At 37.3% G+C, this 17,764-nt stretch overlaps 1 protein-coding gene across 1 annotated transcript; it reads left to right on the top strand.

The window, feature by feature from the left end:
• The first annotated feature begins 8,808 nt into the window (after positions 1-8,808).
• Positions 8,809-10,866, top strand: LOC148020528 (uncharacterized). The gene is made up of 3 exons (XM_087699381.1): positions 8,809-8,916; positions 9,376-10,061; positions 10,518-10,866. Exons 1-3 carry the CDS (start codon positions 8,809-8,811, stop codon positions 10,864-10,866), a joined length of 1,143 nt encoding a protein of 380 aa, XP_087555507.1.
• Positions 10,867-17,764: the final 6,898 nt, after the last annotated feature.

The raw sequence follows: 17,764 nt of genomic DNA, 5'->3' as shown, positions 1-17,764 counted from the left end.
TCCAAGCCATAGAAAAAGAGTGTCTTTAAGATAGAGCGAGGGGTCATGTGCATGGATTGTGACCGCACTTGGTTGGAACACAAAGGAGCCATAGATTTCGAACAAGCAGGCCTAACCCAACCAGGTACAACACCAGTGCTTAGAACAGAGTCACCCTTTGAGCTACGACCGCCAGGAGAAACCACCTCTTCTAGCGAAAATGGTGAGTTTGATTCTGAGTCGGAAGTAAGCTCAGATAGCGACCCAGAAATACCTAGGCCATCCAAGACTAGACGCACCAAGGGGGACCTACCCATCCACCTGAGGCGCAGATGGTTGAAGGAAGAAAGGGCAAAACAGCCTAGGGACATGCAAACGGAAGAGCAAAGAAAGCCGCAAGATCTCCTAAAGAGATTTACAAAATTCAAGAAGGGTGACAGGGTAGTAATCCTGTTGGGTGCCAAACGCCAAGGGCAAACGAGTAAACCCATCAAGGGACCTCCAGCCAAGGTCAAGGAGGTGAACCTAGCACAGGAAGGGGAGACACTCCGACTGGTCTTTATTGCTGATGACTTGACTAAGGAAGAGGAGACGAGTCTTGTTGCTCTCTTGCGAGAGTATGTAGACATGTTTGCTTGGTCCTTAGAAGAGCTTAAGGGGGTAGATCCGAGTGTAGTGACTCATAACATACCCATGATGCTAGACGCAACGCTGGTCAAGTAGCAACCGTACCCGATGAATCCAAAACACACTCATGCAGTCAAAGAGGAGATTGACAAGCTGATGAGAGCAGGATTCATTTATGAAATTGAGCGCACAGACTAGGTGTCACTCATAGTCATGGTGATGAAGAAAAACAGAAAGATTAGAGTGTGTGTCAATTACAAGAAGGTGAGCGCTACCACTAAGAGAGACAACTACCCATTGTCATACACCGAGCACATGCTCGAAAGAGTGGCGGGCAAATAGGCCTACAGCTTTCTAGGGATAGCTTCTCTGGATACAATCAGGTGCAAGTGCATCCTGTCAACAGGCATAAGACTGTCTTCGCCACTGAGTGGGGCGTCTTTGCTTACATAGTCATGCCCTTCGAGTTGACTAATGTCCCAGCCACCTTTCAACGCCTCATGTGCACCATATTTAAAGACATGCTTAGCAAGGAATTGGAAGTCTTCGTGGATGACTTGTGTGTTCACTCGACCTGGAGAGAACACTTAGATAAACTCCGAGTAGTCTTTGAGCGGTGTCACCTATATTGTCTCTCCCTAAACCCCTTAAAGTGCCAGTTCTGGGTGAAACATGGATGCATCCTAGGGCACGTGGTGTCAAAGAACGACATTGCCATTGACTTCTCGAAAGTCAGGGTTATTGTTGATCTTCTGCCCCCAATCATTCTCTCCCACAATCTTGACATGGTATCAGAGCCTTGTTCGTGGTAAGGAGCTCAAGAAAGCAAACCAAGTTCGCGGTGTTCTGGTAAGAGGACCAGTGTTGCTCTCATTTTTCTGTTTTGGGAGCAAGTCTCTGCAGGTAGCACAGCCGGAAAGTGCAAGAGTGCATTGTCTTAGATTGAGACGCCCTTCACGGTGTAGCAACAGGGCAGTATATGCTGCGGGGGAAGGCTTTAGCCCTCAGTTGCTTTGTTTTTTTGATTTGAGGCCATTTCGGGGTCTATTTTGGAGGCGTAAGTTTTCTGCACGCACTCAGGAAAAGGCCCTGTTTTATGTTGTGCGACCACTATTCTACAGGTCGGTGAAAAGTTACCGTAGAAATTGCATCGTATGCTTGTGTGCAGAGATATTGGGAGTTACAGAATCATCCTTGTTGCCTATTGATGCGAAATCGTCACTAGAAGTGACTGTGTGGTCAAATACCACTTTCGTCAGTTTTGCAGATTTGCCCTTGTGAGGCTGAAGCTGTGTTTTTTACAGTGACAGAATTTTCAGTAGTGTTCTGCAATGGCGTCTGATTCTCTTTCACAGATTATCACTGAAAAGCTTGACAATAACAACTTCCAAGCATGGAAGTTTAGAATGACGAATTTCCTTATGGGAAAAGGATATTGGGAATTTGTTGCAGGAAATGAAGAAGAACCAGTTCTTCCTGATGCTCCCAATCAACAGCAAATGCAGGCATTTAAAGGATGGCATGAGAGAGCCAAAAAAGTTATGTACTGGCTGTCTATCAGTATTTCAAACTCTATGATTGTGCATATTCAGGATGCAAGTATGCCAAAGGAGGCATGGGATACTTTGTCAAAAATGTATAGCATAAATACGCAAGCCAGGAAAATGCAGCTCAAGCAAGAGTTGCACAATGTGCAAAGAGAAAGTATGAGCATCAATGACTACCACATGAAGGTGAAGAAGATTGCAGATGCACTTGCTTCCATTGGGTCGCCAGTGGAAGATGATGATTTAGTTTCCGTGACCTTGAATGGTCTAGGAAAGGATTATGCATAATTTCAAACATCCATTTCCGTTCGTGAAAGATTTCCTGATTTTGAGGAGTTGATTGCTGCCCCCCCTCCGTGTCAACAGGCAGCGCCCAGCCAGCACACACACACAAGCAATGATCATCAATCGCAGGTGATATACATCAAAGTCAACACTATGGGATTCAGATAAGTGATGTTTTTTTGAGCTGCACCTATTCATTATGGTTGAAGCATATGACTTGCATGTACTCTCACAAGTTGCCAAGTGAATGTAGGATGACACATGTCTCTATATAAAAGCATTCAATGTCCAAGTTACCACAAGACCACCAACCCCACAAAGAACCATTATGGAGAAAGTGACAGAAATACCCCCTCCCCCCCCCCCGTGGTCTCCAGCAGGCGCGCCCCCTGGCCATGAGAGAGAGAGAGAGAGAGAGAGAGAGAGAGAGAGAGAGAGAGAGAGAGAGAGAGAGAGAGAGAGAGAGAGAGAGAGAGAGAGAGAGAGAGAGAGAGAGAGAGAGAGAGAGAGAAGAGGGAGAGAGGGAAGGAGAAGAAGAAGCAGAAGAAGAAGAAGAAGAAGAAGAAGAAGAAGAAGAAGAAAAAGAGGGAGAGGGAGAGGGAGAGAGAGAAGGAGAAGAAGAGAAGAAGAAGAAGAGGGAGAGAGAGAGAGAGAGAGAGAGAGAGAAGGAGAAGAAGAGAAGAAGAAGAAGAAGAGGGAGAGGGAGAGAGAGGAGAAGAAGAGAAGAAGAAGAAGAGGGAGAGAGATAGAAGGAGAAGAAGAGAAGAAGAAGAAGAGAGAGAGAGAAGGAGAAGAAGAGAAGGAGAAGAAGAAGAAGAAGAAGAGGGAGAGAGAGAAGGAGAAGAAGAGAGGAAGAAGAAGAAGAGAGAGAGAGAGGAGAAGAAGAGAAGAAGAAGGAAGAAGAATTTCTAAAAATACGCCCCTCCCCCCTTCATTATTTTTTTTCCCACTCAAGGAGAGGCGGGACTTGGGTCCGTCCTACGGAAGGGTGGTCCCGATTAGCTGGGAACTTCTCAAAAGATGAGATAACGAGACTATGAAGACCTATATTGTATTATATTATATTGGTTTTTAAATGTTATTATTATAATTGTTATTATTATTATATTATATTTGTTATTATTATAGTTATTTTATTATTATTATTAATAAAAATTATAAATATAAATGTAAATATAATATAATAATATTATATTATACTATGATATGATATTAATGTTAATGTTAGTATTAGTGTTGATGTTATTGTTGTTATAGATATATATTATACAATATAGATTATATTATAGATTGATCTATACTTTATATTATAATACGAAAGAGCCAAAAGATGAAAGAGTATAGATATAATATAACTGTTATTATTAGTTAAGTTATTAGTTTTTTTAATATAGTTATTATATTGTATGTATTTCTTAGCTATAGTTATTATCATGTTGTTATATTATATTACATTATCTAGGTTTTTTAATTTTATCAATATTAATATTATTATAAATTATAATTAATTATTTATATTATTATATTATTTTATATTTTATTTATTTATTATTATTATTATCATAATTATAATTATAATAATTATATTGTTAATATTAATGTTAGTTGTTATTGTTATTGCTAATTATTGATTTTGATTTTGATTAGTTGTTTTGTTATTATTGTCATAGTTATAGATTATAGATATAGATTGTTGTTAAAATCAATTAATTTAAATCCTATCTTATATTGTATTGATTAATTGATTTTAATAATTGAGTAGTTTTTTAAAATTGTTATTGAATCTATTTAATAAATTTAATTATTATTATTATTTTATTATTGTTAGTTATTCATTGTTTTTATGTAGTTATATTGTATTTGTTACTTAGTTGTTAACTAGAGTATAGTTAATTTAAGTGAAAGATATTAGTTGATGGTTATTAGTTGTTTTTGTATAGTTTTATTATATTGTATGTATTTGTTAGTTAGTTATAGTTATTATTATTTTATTCTTATTATATTATTGTTGTTATTGTTATTGTTAATTATTGATTTTGATTAGTTATTTTGTTAAGTATAGTTATAGATATAAATAATTATTAATTGATTTATTACTAATTTTTAGTTATTAGTTATCATTGTGACGAGCTATTATTATTGTATTCTTATTATATTGTGTTTGTTGTTATTGTTAATTATTAAGTTGATATTTTATTATTATTGTTGTTGTTGTTGTTATCAATAATTATTATTGATTAATGTTAATGTTAATGTTAATAATGTCAATGTTAATTGTTATTGTTATTGCTTTTTTTTTTAATTTTGATTAGTTATTTTGTTATTATAGTTGTATGTTTGTTGTTATTATTGTTGTTGTTACTTAGTTAGTTGTTAAGTAGAGCATAGTTAATTTAAGTGATAGATATTAGTTGATGGTTATTAGTTGTTTTTGTATAGTTTTATTATATTGTATGTATTTGTTAGTGAGTTATAGTTATTATTATTATATTATTTTTATTGTTATTTTTAATTATTGATTTTGATTAGTTATTTTGTTAAGTATAGTTATAGATATATAATAATTATTATTATTAGTTATTTTTTGGTTTATTAATAATTATTAGTTATTAGTTATCATTGTGATGAGCTATTATTATTTTATTCTTATTATATTGTGTTTGTTGTTATTATTATTTTTGTTATTGTTAGTTATTAAGTGGATATTTATTATTATTATGAATTATTATTATTGATTAATTGTAATTGTTAATGTTAATGTCACTGTTAATTGTTATTGTTATTGCCAATTTTTTTATTTTGATTAGTTATTTATTTATTATAGTTGTATGTTTGTTGTTGTTATTGTTAGTTATTAAGTTAATATTTGTAATTGTTATTGTTATAAATATATGTCTATATTTATAACAATTGTATATATTAAATAACTTTTTAGGTGTTTTTAGTTGAGAGAGAGAGAGAGAGAGAGAGAGAGAGAGAGAGAGAGAGAGAGAGAGAGAGAGAGAGAGAGAGAGAGAGAGAGAGAGAGAGAGAGAGAGAGAGAGAGAGAGAGAGAGAGAGAAGGAGAATGTTCATGTCTCTCCCTCCCTCCCTCCCTCTCTCTCTCTCCTTCTCTCTCTCTCTCAAGGTTTAAAGGGAAAACTTATTGTCTTGCAATCTAGAGAGAAAACTTAATTGATTTTTTACGTTTAAATGTTCATGTCTCCCTCCCTCCCTTCCTCTCTCTTATGGTGATATATGCTTCATTTTTGTGAAACCTCTTGCAATTTGTGAAGAGATAACTCTGCTGCTATTTTTGTCATGGCAAAGGTAGTTCTTGAATCTTCATGAAGTCTCTGCTAAGTATTGGCATTGCAATGTAGATAGAACTTTGTTGATTTTTGCAATGTGATGCGTATGAAAGTAATATTTGATATTGGTGTTTGGTCTAATCATAATATTTGATAAGATTCGAATTTTCATGTCTCTCCATCCCTCCCTCCCTCCTTCCCTCTCTCTCCTTCTCTCTCTCTCTTAAGGTTTATAGGAAAAACTTATTGTCTTGCAATCTAGAGAGAAAACTTGGGGGATCACTTGCTGGTTAGATGGAAATTTTCTTTGTCTCTCTTTGGATAAGATATCTAATGATATATGGAATATAAATGTATATAAAGTTTATTTTGAGTACTAGTGTTCCTTGCACGTAACATTTTGTTGATTTAAATAAATTGTTGGTTCTACTCTTAAGTCTTTTTGAAAATACTAACCCCAATCAAGTCTTTTTTTAAAAGAATGCATGGTCTCTCTTGGCATGCATGCTTTGTGAGAATCCAGTCAATATGGGATTTTCACATCGGTCAACTAGCAAAGATTATGTGTTACGTATTCATAGGCATAGACTTGACTCTATGTGCCATAGATGACAACAAGTTGCTAGGCTTAGGACTCAAATGATTCAGCTACAAACAAAACATGGTCAAAGGGGGCACAAAGCAATGTATTTTGCTATGGTTGGGTGCCAAAACATTTCACAGATAGAAGCTCTAGATCACGATAGTGTGATCCATGAGGGAGTTCAGAGTACCTTGCAGATGGGAATGGTGAATTTATTGAGCAACAATTTGATTTTGCTATGAATTATAATTGCAATATTGGAAATAGTCAGAATCTAGAAAATCCTGTGATTGATGAGTCACGTGTCAATAATGGTCCAACCTTTAGCCCTCAAAATGGAGGTTTTTGCTCCATTTTGCATGCTTTGCCTGCAGTGGATATTCATCCTACAACTACAATATTGCTATTTCAAGACCCAATTGTGCATTCCATGGGAAGTCGTTCTGAGATGTGTGAGCGATGTTCGGCTAAATTGTGGAGATGTGAGACTCAAGTGCAAGGATCGGTTTTGTTTGGCAGAAATTGTTGTCAGAATGGAAAAGTAATGTTGCCACCGTTGCAACATCCACTGCAGCCATTGCATGATTTGTTGCATGGTATACATCCTCAAAGTAGAGTATTTAAGAATAATATACGGGCATATAATAGTGCTCTTGCATTTGTGTCACTTGGTGCCAATGTTGATGAGTTTTTATCTGTTGCGGGGAATTCTTATACCTTTAGAGTGCATGGCTCCATTTATCATCGTATAGGCCCTCTGCTTCCTAATGTGCAATGAGAGGAACGACTAAGATTTGCACAACTTTATGTTTATGATACTGAGCATGAGTTATCTAATCGAATGGGTGTAATGCCTAATTTATTGCCAAATTTACTTGGAGGGCTTTAGTTTATGATGCATCAATACAATGTATATGCGCAAGCTTTTAGATCCGTGGGTATACAACTGCAAAACAATCCCTTGCATGATTTAAGAATGACTATTTTTTGCATTCAGCAGGCTAATAGGCAATACTCAGCTCCAATGGCAACTGAAGTTGTGGCTATCATGTCAGGACATGGCGATGAGAATAGTCTTGATCATCGAGATATACATGTTAATAGTCGAGATGGATGATGTATTGCTATTTCGAACTTGCACAGGGCATATATGCCAATGCTATATGTTCTTCTTTTTCCTATGGGTGATGATGGTTGGCATGTAAAGGTGCCTTATAGTAATGTTAATATTCCAGTTAATGTATGTGGATTGTCTAATAAGGATTGTGTTACTCAGATGCAATTTTATGCATTTCGACTACAAGTATGTGAGGACAATGAGGTTTGCATGTTGCGTGGTGGTCGATTGTTGCAACAATTTATTATTAATGCTTATTGTAGTGTAGAGCAATGTAGGTTGGCTTGGTGTCATTAGAATCAATTAGTTTTACACTCAAAAGTTTATAAAGGCTTGGCAGATATGATGGGATTGATGGATAATGGGCTAGTACAGGTTATTGGTCCCTCTGTTGGTAAAAGGGTGTTTTTGCCATCTTCTTTTACTGGTGGGCCAAGGCATATGTATCAATTGTATCAAGATGCTATGGCTATAGTGCAGAGTAAGGGAAAATCATATCTCTTTATAACAATGACATGTAATCCAAAGTGGTTAGAGATAACTAATGCTTTGTTGCCTGGACAGACTGCTTATGATTGTCCTCATTTGACTGCTCAGGTCTTTCATAAAAAACATGCTAATATGATGCATACATTGTTAAAAAGAAATTTGTTTGGAAATGTTGCAGGCTATGTTAGTGTGATTGAGTTTCAAAAGCGAGAGTTGCCACATTCTCATACTTTGTTGATTTTGGAACATCCTTTTAAACCCTTTGAAGCATGCCATTATGATAGGTTTGTTTGTGCTGAGTTTCTTGATAAAGCAAGGTTTTCAACTCTGTTTGAAACTGTCTCAAAGTGCAATGTCCATGGTCCTTGCAGTGCGTTGAATCCCAAGAGCCCTTGTATGCGTGATGATCGATGCACTAAAAAATTTCCTCGGAGGTTTGTGAATGTGACAACTGTTGATAGCTCTAGCTATCCTATTTATAGAAGACGGGATGATGGAAACACATTCACAGTAAAGGGTAATACTATCGATAATCGATGGATTGTTCCATACAATCCTTACTTGAGTAAGAAATACAATGCACATACAAATGTTGAGGTATGCTCAACAGTGGCAGCTGTTAAGTATTTGTATAAGTATATATACAAGGGACATGATCGTGCAACCATTAAGTTTTCTGTTGGAAGCTCAGGGTTGAATGGTACGAGCATCCCTAAAGTGGATGAGATCGAGAGTTATTTAGATGCACGGTATGTTTCTGCTTCAGAAGCATGTTGACGAATATATGACTATGCATTACACAATGAGAAGCCTGATATACAGTAGTTGCAGGTACACTTTCCTGGTGAGAATTGTGTGGTGTTTCGAGATACATGCAATATATCAAATGTTATGCAAAATGAAGATGTTAAGAAAACCACTCTTACAGAGTGGTTTGCATGCAATCGTGTTCATCCAGAGGCTCGAACTATTCACTATCAAGACTTCCTGGTGTACTGGGTGTGGAATGCATAACGAAAGGTGTGGACAAAGAGAAAGCATGGAAATACATGTGGTTGAATATACTTTGTGCTGCCTACATGTGGTGAGCGTTATTACCTGCGAATGATCTTAACAGTGTCTTGTGGATGTACATCTTTTGAGAATTTGCATACTGTTGGCAATGTGATGTACAATACTTTTAAGGAAGCTTGCATTGCAAAGGGTGTGTTAGAGGGTGATGATGAGTGTGCAATGTGCTTGGGAGAAGCTGCCTCTGTGTAGATTGGTGCCCAATTACATGCTTTATTTGCTACAATTTTGGTCTTTTGTGAGCCTGCTCAGCCTGCTCAGCTTTGGGATAGGTTTATATCACCAATGGTAGAGGATATTTTGTATAAATTGCAGTTGGAGTATACACATGTATCTTTTGCAAATCTGCACTAAGAGGCATCAAATAAGGCTTTATTGCATCTTCAGGACATTTTGCGGCAGCATGGGCAAAGATTGTCTGACTTTGATGGATTGCCAGAGCCTCATCGAATGGATTCTCAGTTGTGTGCTAACCCTCTTTTAGAGGATGAATATGCATATGATATACTAGAGCAACGTAGAGTTTATCTTTCTATGGAGGCAATGTTGAATGACGGACAAAGAGTTGCATATACTGCAGTTATGGATGCTATTAGTGCAAACTCTAGGGATGTTTTTTTTTTGGATGGTCCTAGTGGGTCTGGGAAGACATTTCTTTACAAGTGTTTGCTTGCTAGGCTATGCAGTGATCATCATATAGCATTGGCAATGGCATCATCTGGCATTGCTGCTTTGCTTCTACAGGGTGGTCGTACTGCTCACTCGAGGTTTAAAATTCCATTAGATCTAAGTAATCGATCCACCTGTAATATTCCTGTTCAGAGTGATCTTGCTCAACTATTGAGACGGTCGAGTCTTATTTTGTGGGATGAGGCTCCGATGATGCATAGGCATGCATTTGAGGCACTTGATAGAACTTTAAGGGATATTATGAGTTGTGATAAACCATTTGGTGGAAAGGTCACTTTACTTGGAGGTGATTTTAGACAAATCCTTCCTGTCGTGATGAAGGGCTCTATGAAGATATTGTTAATGCAACACTATGTTACTCTCATTTATGGCAATGTGTTAAGGTGCTAAGGTTGTCTGGGAATATGCGAATGTCAACCGTTGGTGATATTATCGATAATGGGTTTATTGGTTGGATTCAAGGGATAGGGGATGGAGTGGGTATTACAGAGAATTGTGATAAGTTACATATTCCATCTAGCATGGTATTAAAAGGACACTCTATTGAAACCTTGGTTGATAGTGTGTACAGTGAAGTATCCACTATGATAAACTTTGGAGCATGTGTCAACAAGCGTGCTATACTTGCAGCGTGGAATATGGAGGGATTCGATTGTAGAGATAGATGGTAGCTCATTTTTGTACTTTGTAGAGTATTTAAATACACTAGATCTTGGACGTGGGTTTCCTCCCCATCTATTGTTGCTAAAGATGAATGCACATATTATTCTGCTTAGGAACTTAAATCCGGGAAAAGGTTTATGTAATGGTACATGATTGATATGTAAGGTATTCAATAGAAAGGTGATAGATGCTGAGATAATAACAAGAACAAATGTAGGGGAACAAGTTTTCATTCCTAGGATCACTTTTATTCCTAGGACTTTGCAATTTCCATTTACTATGAGACGGAGGCAGTTTCCTATTCGATTGGCATTTGCTATGACCATCAATAAGTCGCAGGGCCAAACTTTGTCTGTTGTTGGTCTTTACTTGAAGACACTGATATTTACATATGGACAGTTGTATGTTGCATTTTCAAGGGTGAAATCCTCATGTGGTGTGAGAGTCTTGCTAGATGAAAATGGGAGCATTATGAATGTCACGACGAACATTGTATACAAGGATGTGCTTCAGAAGATGCAATAAGGTGTATTGCTTTCTTGCAAAGATGCATGCAAATATGTGTTTTTTTGGAGGGTGCAATCATATGCTTGCTTTTTTGCAGGGATGTATCCATTGAAATTTGATAGCTTCATAGTCATTGCTTGGCTCATATGTGAAATGGCCTTTATGCCACGTTCGGTTGGTATGTACTCTGTAGTAACTAATTATTTCATGCACTATGTTTAAGTGTTTACTCCACTTTTGCAGATGCCTACTCCATGTTGGGGCTATTATCCAACTACTGAGTATCAGAAGGAAATACAACGTATCTTGCACGCAGTAACAACGCATGATATTATAAGAAGAACATTTACAAGGGTCATTGAGCGTTTATATGATGATGTCAATATAGAGATTTTACTTTCAGTTTTTATTGAGGTGGTGCATTGTGGATACACTCAGTGTTTTCGAGTGCATACGGGTGAAGCTAAACAGGATAAGAGGTTTCGACGATCTCACACTGATAGAATACCAAGGGGATGGCCGACATATGAATTTAAAAACCTCGGTTGCTTTGTGACGCTACATCAAGCTATGACAATGTCTACTGAGTGGTTTGCAGGTGTTAGGCCAGGTATTGTTATTCTAAAGTTAAGTAATCTTTGTCAATTATTAGATGTGTTTACGTTTACATTGTGGCTTTCTAAAATTTTAGGTGCAAGAAAGAGAGGAAAGACTGTCATGCCCCCTATAGCATCGCCAAGGCGAGGAGTGGCAACAGGACTTGCTTCACCTAACCATGTTGTGTTGGAGCATAGAAAATTTTCCCGTTTTTCCTCGAAGAAAAGAAAGCTCTATTTTGGTTAGGCTCCCTATGAAATTTTTGGTTTTTTTGTTCACATTGGCATAATCTCTAGAACAAACTTTGGTTTTAGGCTCTACTTTATCTATGTATATTAGTAATGCTTGGGTGCACTTAGACTTTGTAATTGTGATATCCAAGGATAATATAGAGGTACTTCTAACTATTGCGCAAAGCAAGTATGGATATAAGTTTACAAGTTTGGTGCATGGTCATTGCACATATATATGAGTGTCTGTACACCTACGTACAAATGTATTTTTAGTCTTTTATACATGCATATGCAAGAGAGAGAGAGAGAGAGTGTGTGTGTGTGTGTGTGTGTGTGAAAGGGGGGGGAAGAGATGTAAAAAGGGTGAGAGATGGAGGGGTTGGGGGTAAAGGACAGGGGTAAGAAAGGGGAGGGAGGGGGAGAGGTGAAAAAGGGGGATGGAAGGAAGACATATAGATTGTAGAGGGAGAAGAGAGATGAAAAGGGAGGAGGGAGGGAACGAGAGAGAGAGAGAGAGAAAACAAATATATGAGAGGAGTCACAGAGAGATAATGGGGGGTGAAAGGGGTAGAGAGAGAGAGCCAAAAAAATAGTAAGAGAGATTCAAAACAGAGAGAATATAACATATGCATTTCATATGTCTTTTGTTTGTGGTCAGGTGCAATGTTATTTCTAATTGTAACATGCAAAGCAAGTATGGGTAAAGTTTACATGTCTGGTGCATAATGAGAGGTGTTGTATACATATATGAGTCTCTATACACCTAAATGCAAGTACATGTCTATCCTTTTGTAAATGCATACAAGAGAGAGAGAGAGAGAGAGAGAGAGAGAGAGAGAGAGAGAGAGAGAGAGAGTAAATACGGAGGGGAGAGATGCAAAAGTGGTGTGAGGGGTTGCAAATAGAGGAGAGGGATAAACAAGGGGAGGAAGGGAGAGGTGGAAAGGAGGGGAAAGAGGAAGTGATGGGTGTTGTAGAGAGAGGAGAGAGATTAAAAAGGGAGAGGGAGAGAGAGGGGAGAAGGTGAGAGAGAGAGAGACAGAGGTAATAGATATGTGAGAAACTTCACAAAGAGGAGAGGTGTGAAAAGGGTAGGGAGAGAGAGAGATTGGCAATAAATAGTGAGATAGATTCAAAAAAGAGAGATAATAATGAGCACGCATGTGACCTCATGCTCGAGGATGGAAAAGAAGAATATGTGTTCATGCTATGGTTGTGCAATTGTACAGATGATACAACTATATAGATGTTATAGTTGTGCAATGGAAGTGAATTATATGATGTTTTTACACTCAAGGATGGCAAAGTTACTATACGATAGGGAAGCGAAGCTGCCGTGCCTTGTTGCCCGCTGCCGCAAAGCGGGATAGCATTCCCGTGCAAGGAATGCTAGTGTACATTATATAAATGATTTATTATAGATGCAATCCTGGAGCCTTTGGATTGGTTGTAAGGTGGTTGTTTTAAAACCTTTGAGTGTATGTAAACTCGGATCTATCTTATCAATTGTGAGTTCCAAATTCCTCAGCTTGATGGACCATCAAATACTGCTTCGAGTTAGGGTTCAGCGTAGCAATGATTACGAAGGCACCATCTTCAGACACTTGAGCCATAAAAAATATGTCGACCTGGTACTTGTATTGTATCAAGCCTACCTTCTTGTATACGGCATGGGCAATTAAGTATGGGATTTTGTACCTTTGTGAGGTCTTGAAAAGCATCAGCCTGCTGACAGCAGAGCAAGGGGCCCGGGGCATGCATTGTTCATTGTTCATCCATAGTATATTATAAGTTGTGCAGGCATGTGAAATCCGAGCCGTTGATTGAAGCAGCGCGCTGTGTCCGCATCGTGATTCTGACCTTAGGTACTAATTTACCTTCATGGCCTACTCGAGACAATACAGGGCACAATTGTGTCTGTCACATTGACGTGATATGGGCGAATATTCACCGCGTGTCTACCTCATGCATTCGGTCTCTGGCTTCCGTAGATGTTATATATCCTGTGGCTATCTACGGTTTGATGCAGCCTACGGGTCACAGATTTTATATTTTGAACTGGTTATCGACACACGTGCACCTACCTACCAACCTACCGTCACTCTGTCTGGTCTTTTGTATCTCTTCCCTCTAACTCTACTCTACGCTCTCGGCTCTCTCAAACTTAGGATGCCATCTATTCCAGGCTCGTGGCTAATAATCCTGCTGCCCTTACAATGCCATTGGATGGTACTAAGAAATATAAACATCATGTCAGACATCACTTCCTTTTTTATAGAACATAGCAACTACTTCACATTTATTCATTCCCTTACTAACAAAATATATTGTTGAAAACTTTAATAGAAGGTTATTAGTCTTTATGCTCTCTAGCAAACTTAAATAGAGGATTCCTTGCGGTGTACTCTAAGCATTGAATATTCTAAATGCACCCAACATCTACCCTCCAATAGTAGATACTTAGACTAGTATACCTTGTTAGGACTTTGGATCAATGTTTTCTTAAGATATTTCTTGCCGATGATGTTTATGAGACGTAGCTCAAATTTTTTTTGCAAGCACCTCATGTTTGTAGGGCTATAAAGGCCATTGTTTATCTTGATGATGTTAATATGTTGAGCAAAAAGTACAATCCCTTGAGTATATGCAAGTTTATTGTTCTCTCTATCTTTAGGTTTTTTCTCACATATATCTATCAAAGGTATATCTATTTGTAATTTTCCTTCCAATGATACTTTACATTAATGTGGCGCTTGAAGCAAATACTTTGTTATGCTAACAACATATGTTCTTTGATTATGCAAAGGTATTGTTTTCTCATTGACATAAGTCCTTAAGATTTAGTTTTTCAAAGGGTCCCATGAGGACGCCTGCAATATGCATTAGGTGGTAAGGTTTTTACCTTCATCTCTTGTTCACATGCAGGTAACAAATGGACCCTTCACCCGCTCAAGCCTGGAAAGAATATCCATTAATATCCATACTAACCCTTGGTGAGGTTAGTATTGTATGTGATATTTGAAAAATTAGTAAATTATAAAGAATATATATAGCTCCCAATCCTAGGGGGTCCACCTTATAAAACATGTAAGATACCATGTAAGCTCAAAAGAAGGGCTATATTTATTATATTGACTTACAGTTTCTAAAAAACGAATGGGTTTAAAAATGAATTATATACGAAGGATATGGACATTAATTATTTATTATCATTTGACTTTATGAACCAACATGCCTTGGACGGGCTCCCTCATTGCTTGCAGACTCTACTCTTGGACTGCCCTGGTCTCTAGTTATATCAAGATGGTGGGAATCTATAGTATGCATTCTGCCTCTAGCACTAGATGCAAGAGGACCATTTGCAACCTAACAACCATACATTCATTGCCATCCTCAAAGCCTATGCCAAGACCAAGTTGTTGGTCACCCTACTAGAGGGGAATTCACCATTTTTGCTTCCCTCTATTTCTTCCCTCTCATTCTCTCCTCTCCCATCCTTGCAAAAGTTCCTCTCAATTCCTCTTCACCCCTCCCATTTCTCTCTTTTGATTTAGCTTTGGCTAACCACACAAAGATGTGCTTCTTGCACTTTCGGGAAGGCATCGCTATCTTATGCTTCGATGCACAAGTTTTCCCATGCTCTCTCTTGACTATTGAGATCATCTTATGTTTTGGCTCACATCTATGGAGCTACTAGGCCGTTCTCATCATACACATGGAGGTAGAAGATATGAAAGCTCACACTCTTCAAGACAATCACTGCAAGTGAAAAATGAAGACTCCTCTGAAGCTTATGATGATACACTTGCAGCTTGAAAGCTTTTTCCGTTGTAGGAGCCTTCAAAATAGGCCAAGAGATAGATACATAAATTCTCAAGAAGCCATTGGAAAAAGATTTGCTTGTAGCCAACGCTTTGAATGACATATGTAGCAAATGTGGGCTTCTTGCGAAACCACAAAAAGTGTTAGATGCGGAACCACAAAAAGTGTTAGATAAGCCTTCTATTTGAGATGCTTGTTCCTAGAATGCGCTAATTACAGGATACATAGAGCATGGTCTTAGTGAGGAAACATTGAGATGCTATGAACAAATGTAGTTGGATGGTGTTTTCCCAAGTGGTGTGACATGACTTAGTTGGAAAGCATGCGACAGCATAAGGGATTTAAAAAGAGGCCTAGAGTTACATGTTGAGGCTAACAAAAGGGGTTCAAAAAGAGATCATTCTATTGGTGGCACTATGGTAGATATGTACTATAAATGTGGTGCACTTGGTAAAGCTTAGAAAGTGTTTGAGAGACTTTCAAGTCTAGGTGTTTCTCTAATTATGGCTTATGCTTTTCATTTAATCATGAGTTACAAAATTGAAGAAAAAATATACACATATGCAAACTAATAAAAAATCCTCCAAGTTTTTGTTTGCATTTATGTTTCTTTTATCTTTTGCAACCTTCTCATTCTTTAGCATTGTAACTTCTTCGTCACTTTTCGTAAATATCTCTAGTCTTCTAATAGGGGCTTTTTATTGTTGGCAGAATTTGACTTTGACATGTGTTCTCTTCTCTTTTGGCCTAAGAGGAGATGGATCAAATTTCATAGGAGAAAGTGTTGGCATTCATTTCTTTTTGGAGTTCGCCTTACTATTCTTTGTAGATGACTTGTCCTTACATTATCCTTGCTCTTAGTTGAATATTTTTGTGGAGAGGTATGGGGATCTACTAGTGTGATTAGCCTATCCAAAATAAACTCGATACATTGCTCCCTTGTCCACCATATGTATGAGTCAGGGTAATCCTATCATTACAAGAATAAATGCAACAAGTTGGTAAATTGATAAGCGTCCCTCTAAAAAGGAACAATATAAAAGAGACTACATTTACCCCATGTATCTTGAGTATCTTTGGATCTATTGTCTTGTAAATATTTGAAATCACTCTCCATCCACAAGTATTGCATCACTTGGCAATGGTACTTCTTGTTGAAGAAAGTTGTATGGTTTTCTAGGATCTAGGATCAACAATATCCTTGTATATGGCATCCAAGAAGGTAGTCACAAGCCTGCCAGCACTACAAATGGAAACTTGTAGCTAAAATAGATAATCAAATAAAATAAACAATTAACCAAAAAGTAAGTAACATTCTATTCAATGCATGTTTTTGCTTGGCCATGAATACCACTTAGAGAATTCATGATGATATTTTCTCCAGTGAGTACATCGATATATGTAAGACTCCAATGTCCTCTACAAAGCAAAACGTTACTAAGAAATAAATACAATGACAAAGAAGTATATGTTAACCCTTTTGGAAAATTGCATACCTTTCGACATAAGGAAAAAATATATGGTAGTTTGTGATGGAATCAAAAGATTTGAAAAACACTGCTATGTTTAAACCAGATCTAAAAATAATTCCACTGATAACAATGGATCAATAATAAATATACTTTTAGAGATATCTTGACTAAAAGAAGCAATCAATGCTCTAAAGATAATAGCAAAACCATAGGAGTGTTATTTGCAATCAATAGCACAATCATTCTAAATAATTAAATTTTAAGAATCAAAATGCCTTACCTTATTCAAGAATAAAACATAGAGTTTGACAATTGAGTATCCTTTTTCACTAGCATGGACTTGTCCTCAGGATATATGCTTAGATAGTCCTCTTCTTCAAAAGTGCAAGAAACATTGATAACCATTTGGCCATACACCTCACCCATCCTCTTATATTAATAGAGCCAAGCAAAGTGATTTTTCTCTTGCAAACCTCATCCTCTGTTTCTATGACCTCTTATGTTTTTCCTTCCTAGACAAACTCCTGTTACGATGCATTTCTTGTTGTGTATACATGTGTCACATCCTCGGTCTTTGGCTCTTTAACTTTCCTAGAAAATTTTGGGAGAATATTAAGAATCTCAAAGGCTTTTTTATCAGTAATAGTCAAGGGCCTCAATACCTTATTGAACTTGTACCTCATTCTGTTGGCCATGCTAAAATCTTTGTTCATCAAGGTAATCCTATGAGCATGAATAGCAGCAATGTAAGCATCATTCATAAATTCAATAACAAAACCTTCAGCTACTTCT

This window comes from Lygodium microphyllum, chromosome 18 (genome assembly GCF_053477565.2).
Source record: "Lygodium microphyllum isolate KBCC chromosome 18, Lygodium_microphyllum_v1.1.10, whole genome shotgun sequence".
In the NCBI taxonomy this organism is placed as follows: Eukaryota; Viridiplantae; Streptophyta; class Polypodiopsida; order Schizaeales; family Lygodiaceae; genus Lygodium; species Lygodium microphyllum.
This window is presented reverse-complemented; position numbering and strand designations above follow the sequence as displayed.

What these genes read in the sequence shown, in the direction of transcription:
- LOC148020528 (XM_087699381.1), top strand. Translation starts at nt 8,809, where the DNA reads ATGCAAAATGAAGATGTTAAGAAAACCACTCTTACAGAGTGGTTTGCA. An exon ending in AAGACTTCCTGGTGTACTGG is followed by an intron (nt 8,917 to 9,375) that starts GTGTGGAATGCA and finishes TTGCATCTTCAG; the next exon opens with GACATTTTGCGGCAGCATGG. An exon ending in ATTTATGGCAATGTGTTAAG is followed by an intron (nt 10,062 to 10,517) that starts GTGCTAAGGTTG and finishes GGTATTCAATAG; the next exon opens with AAAGGTGATAGATGCTGAGA.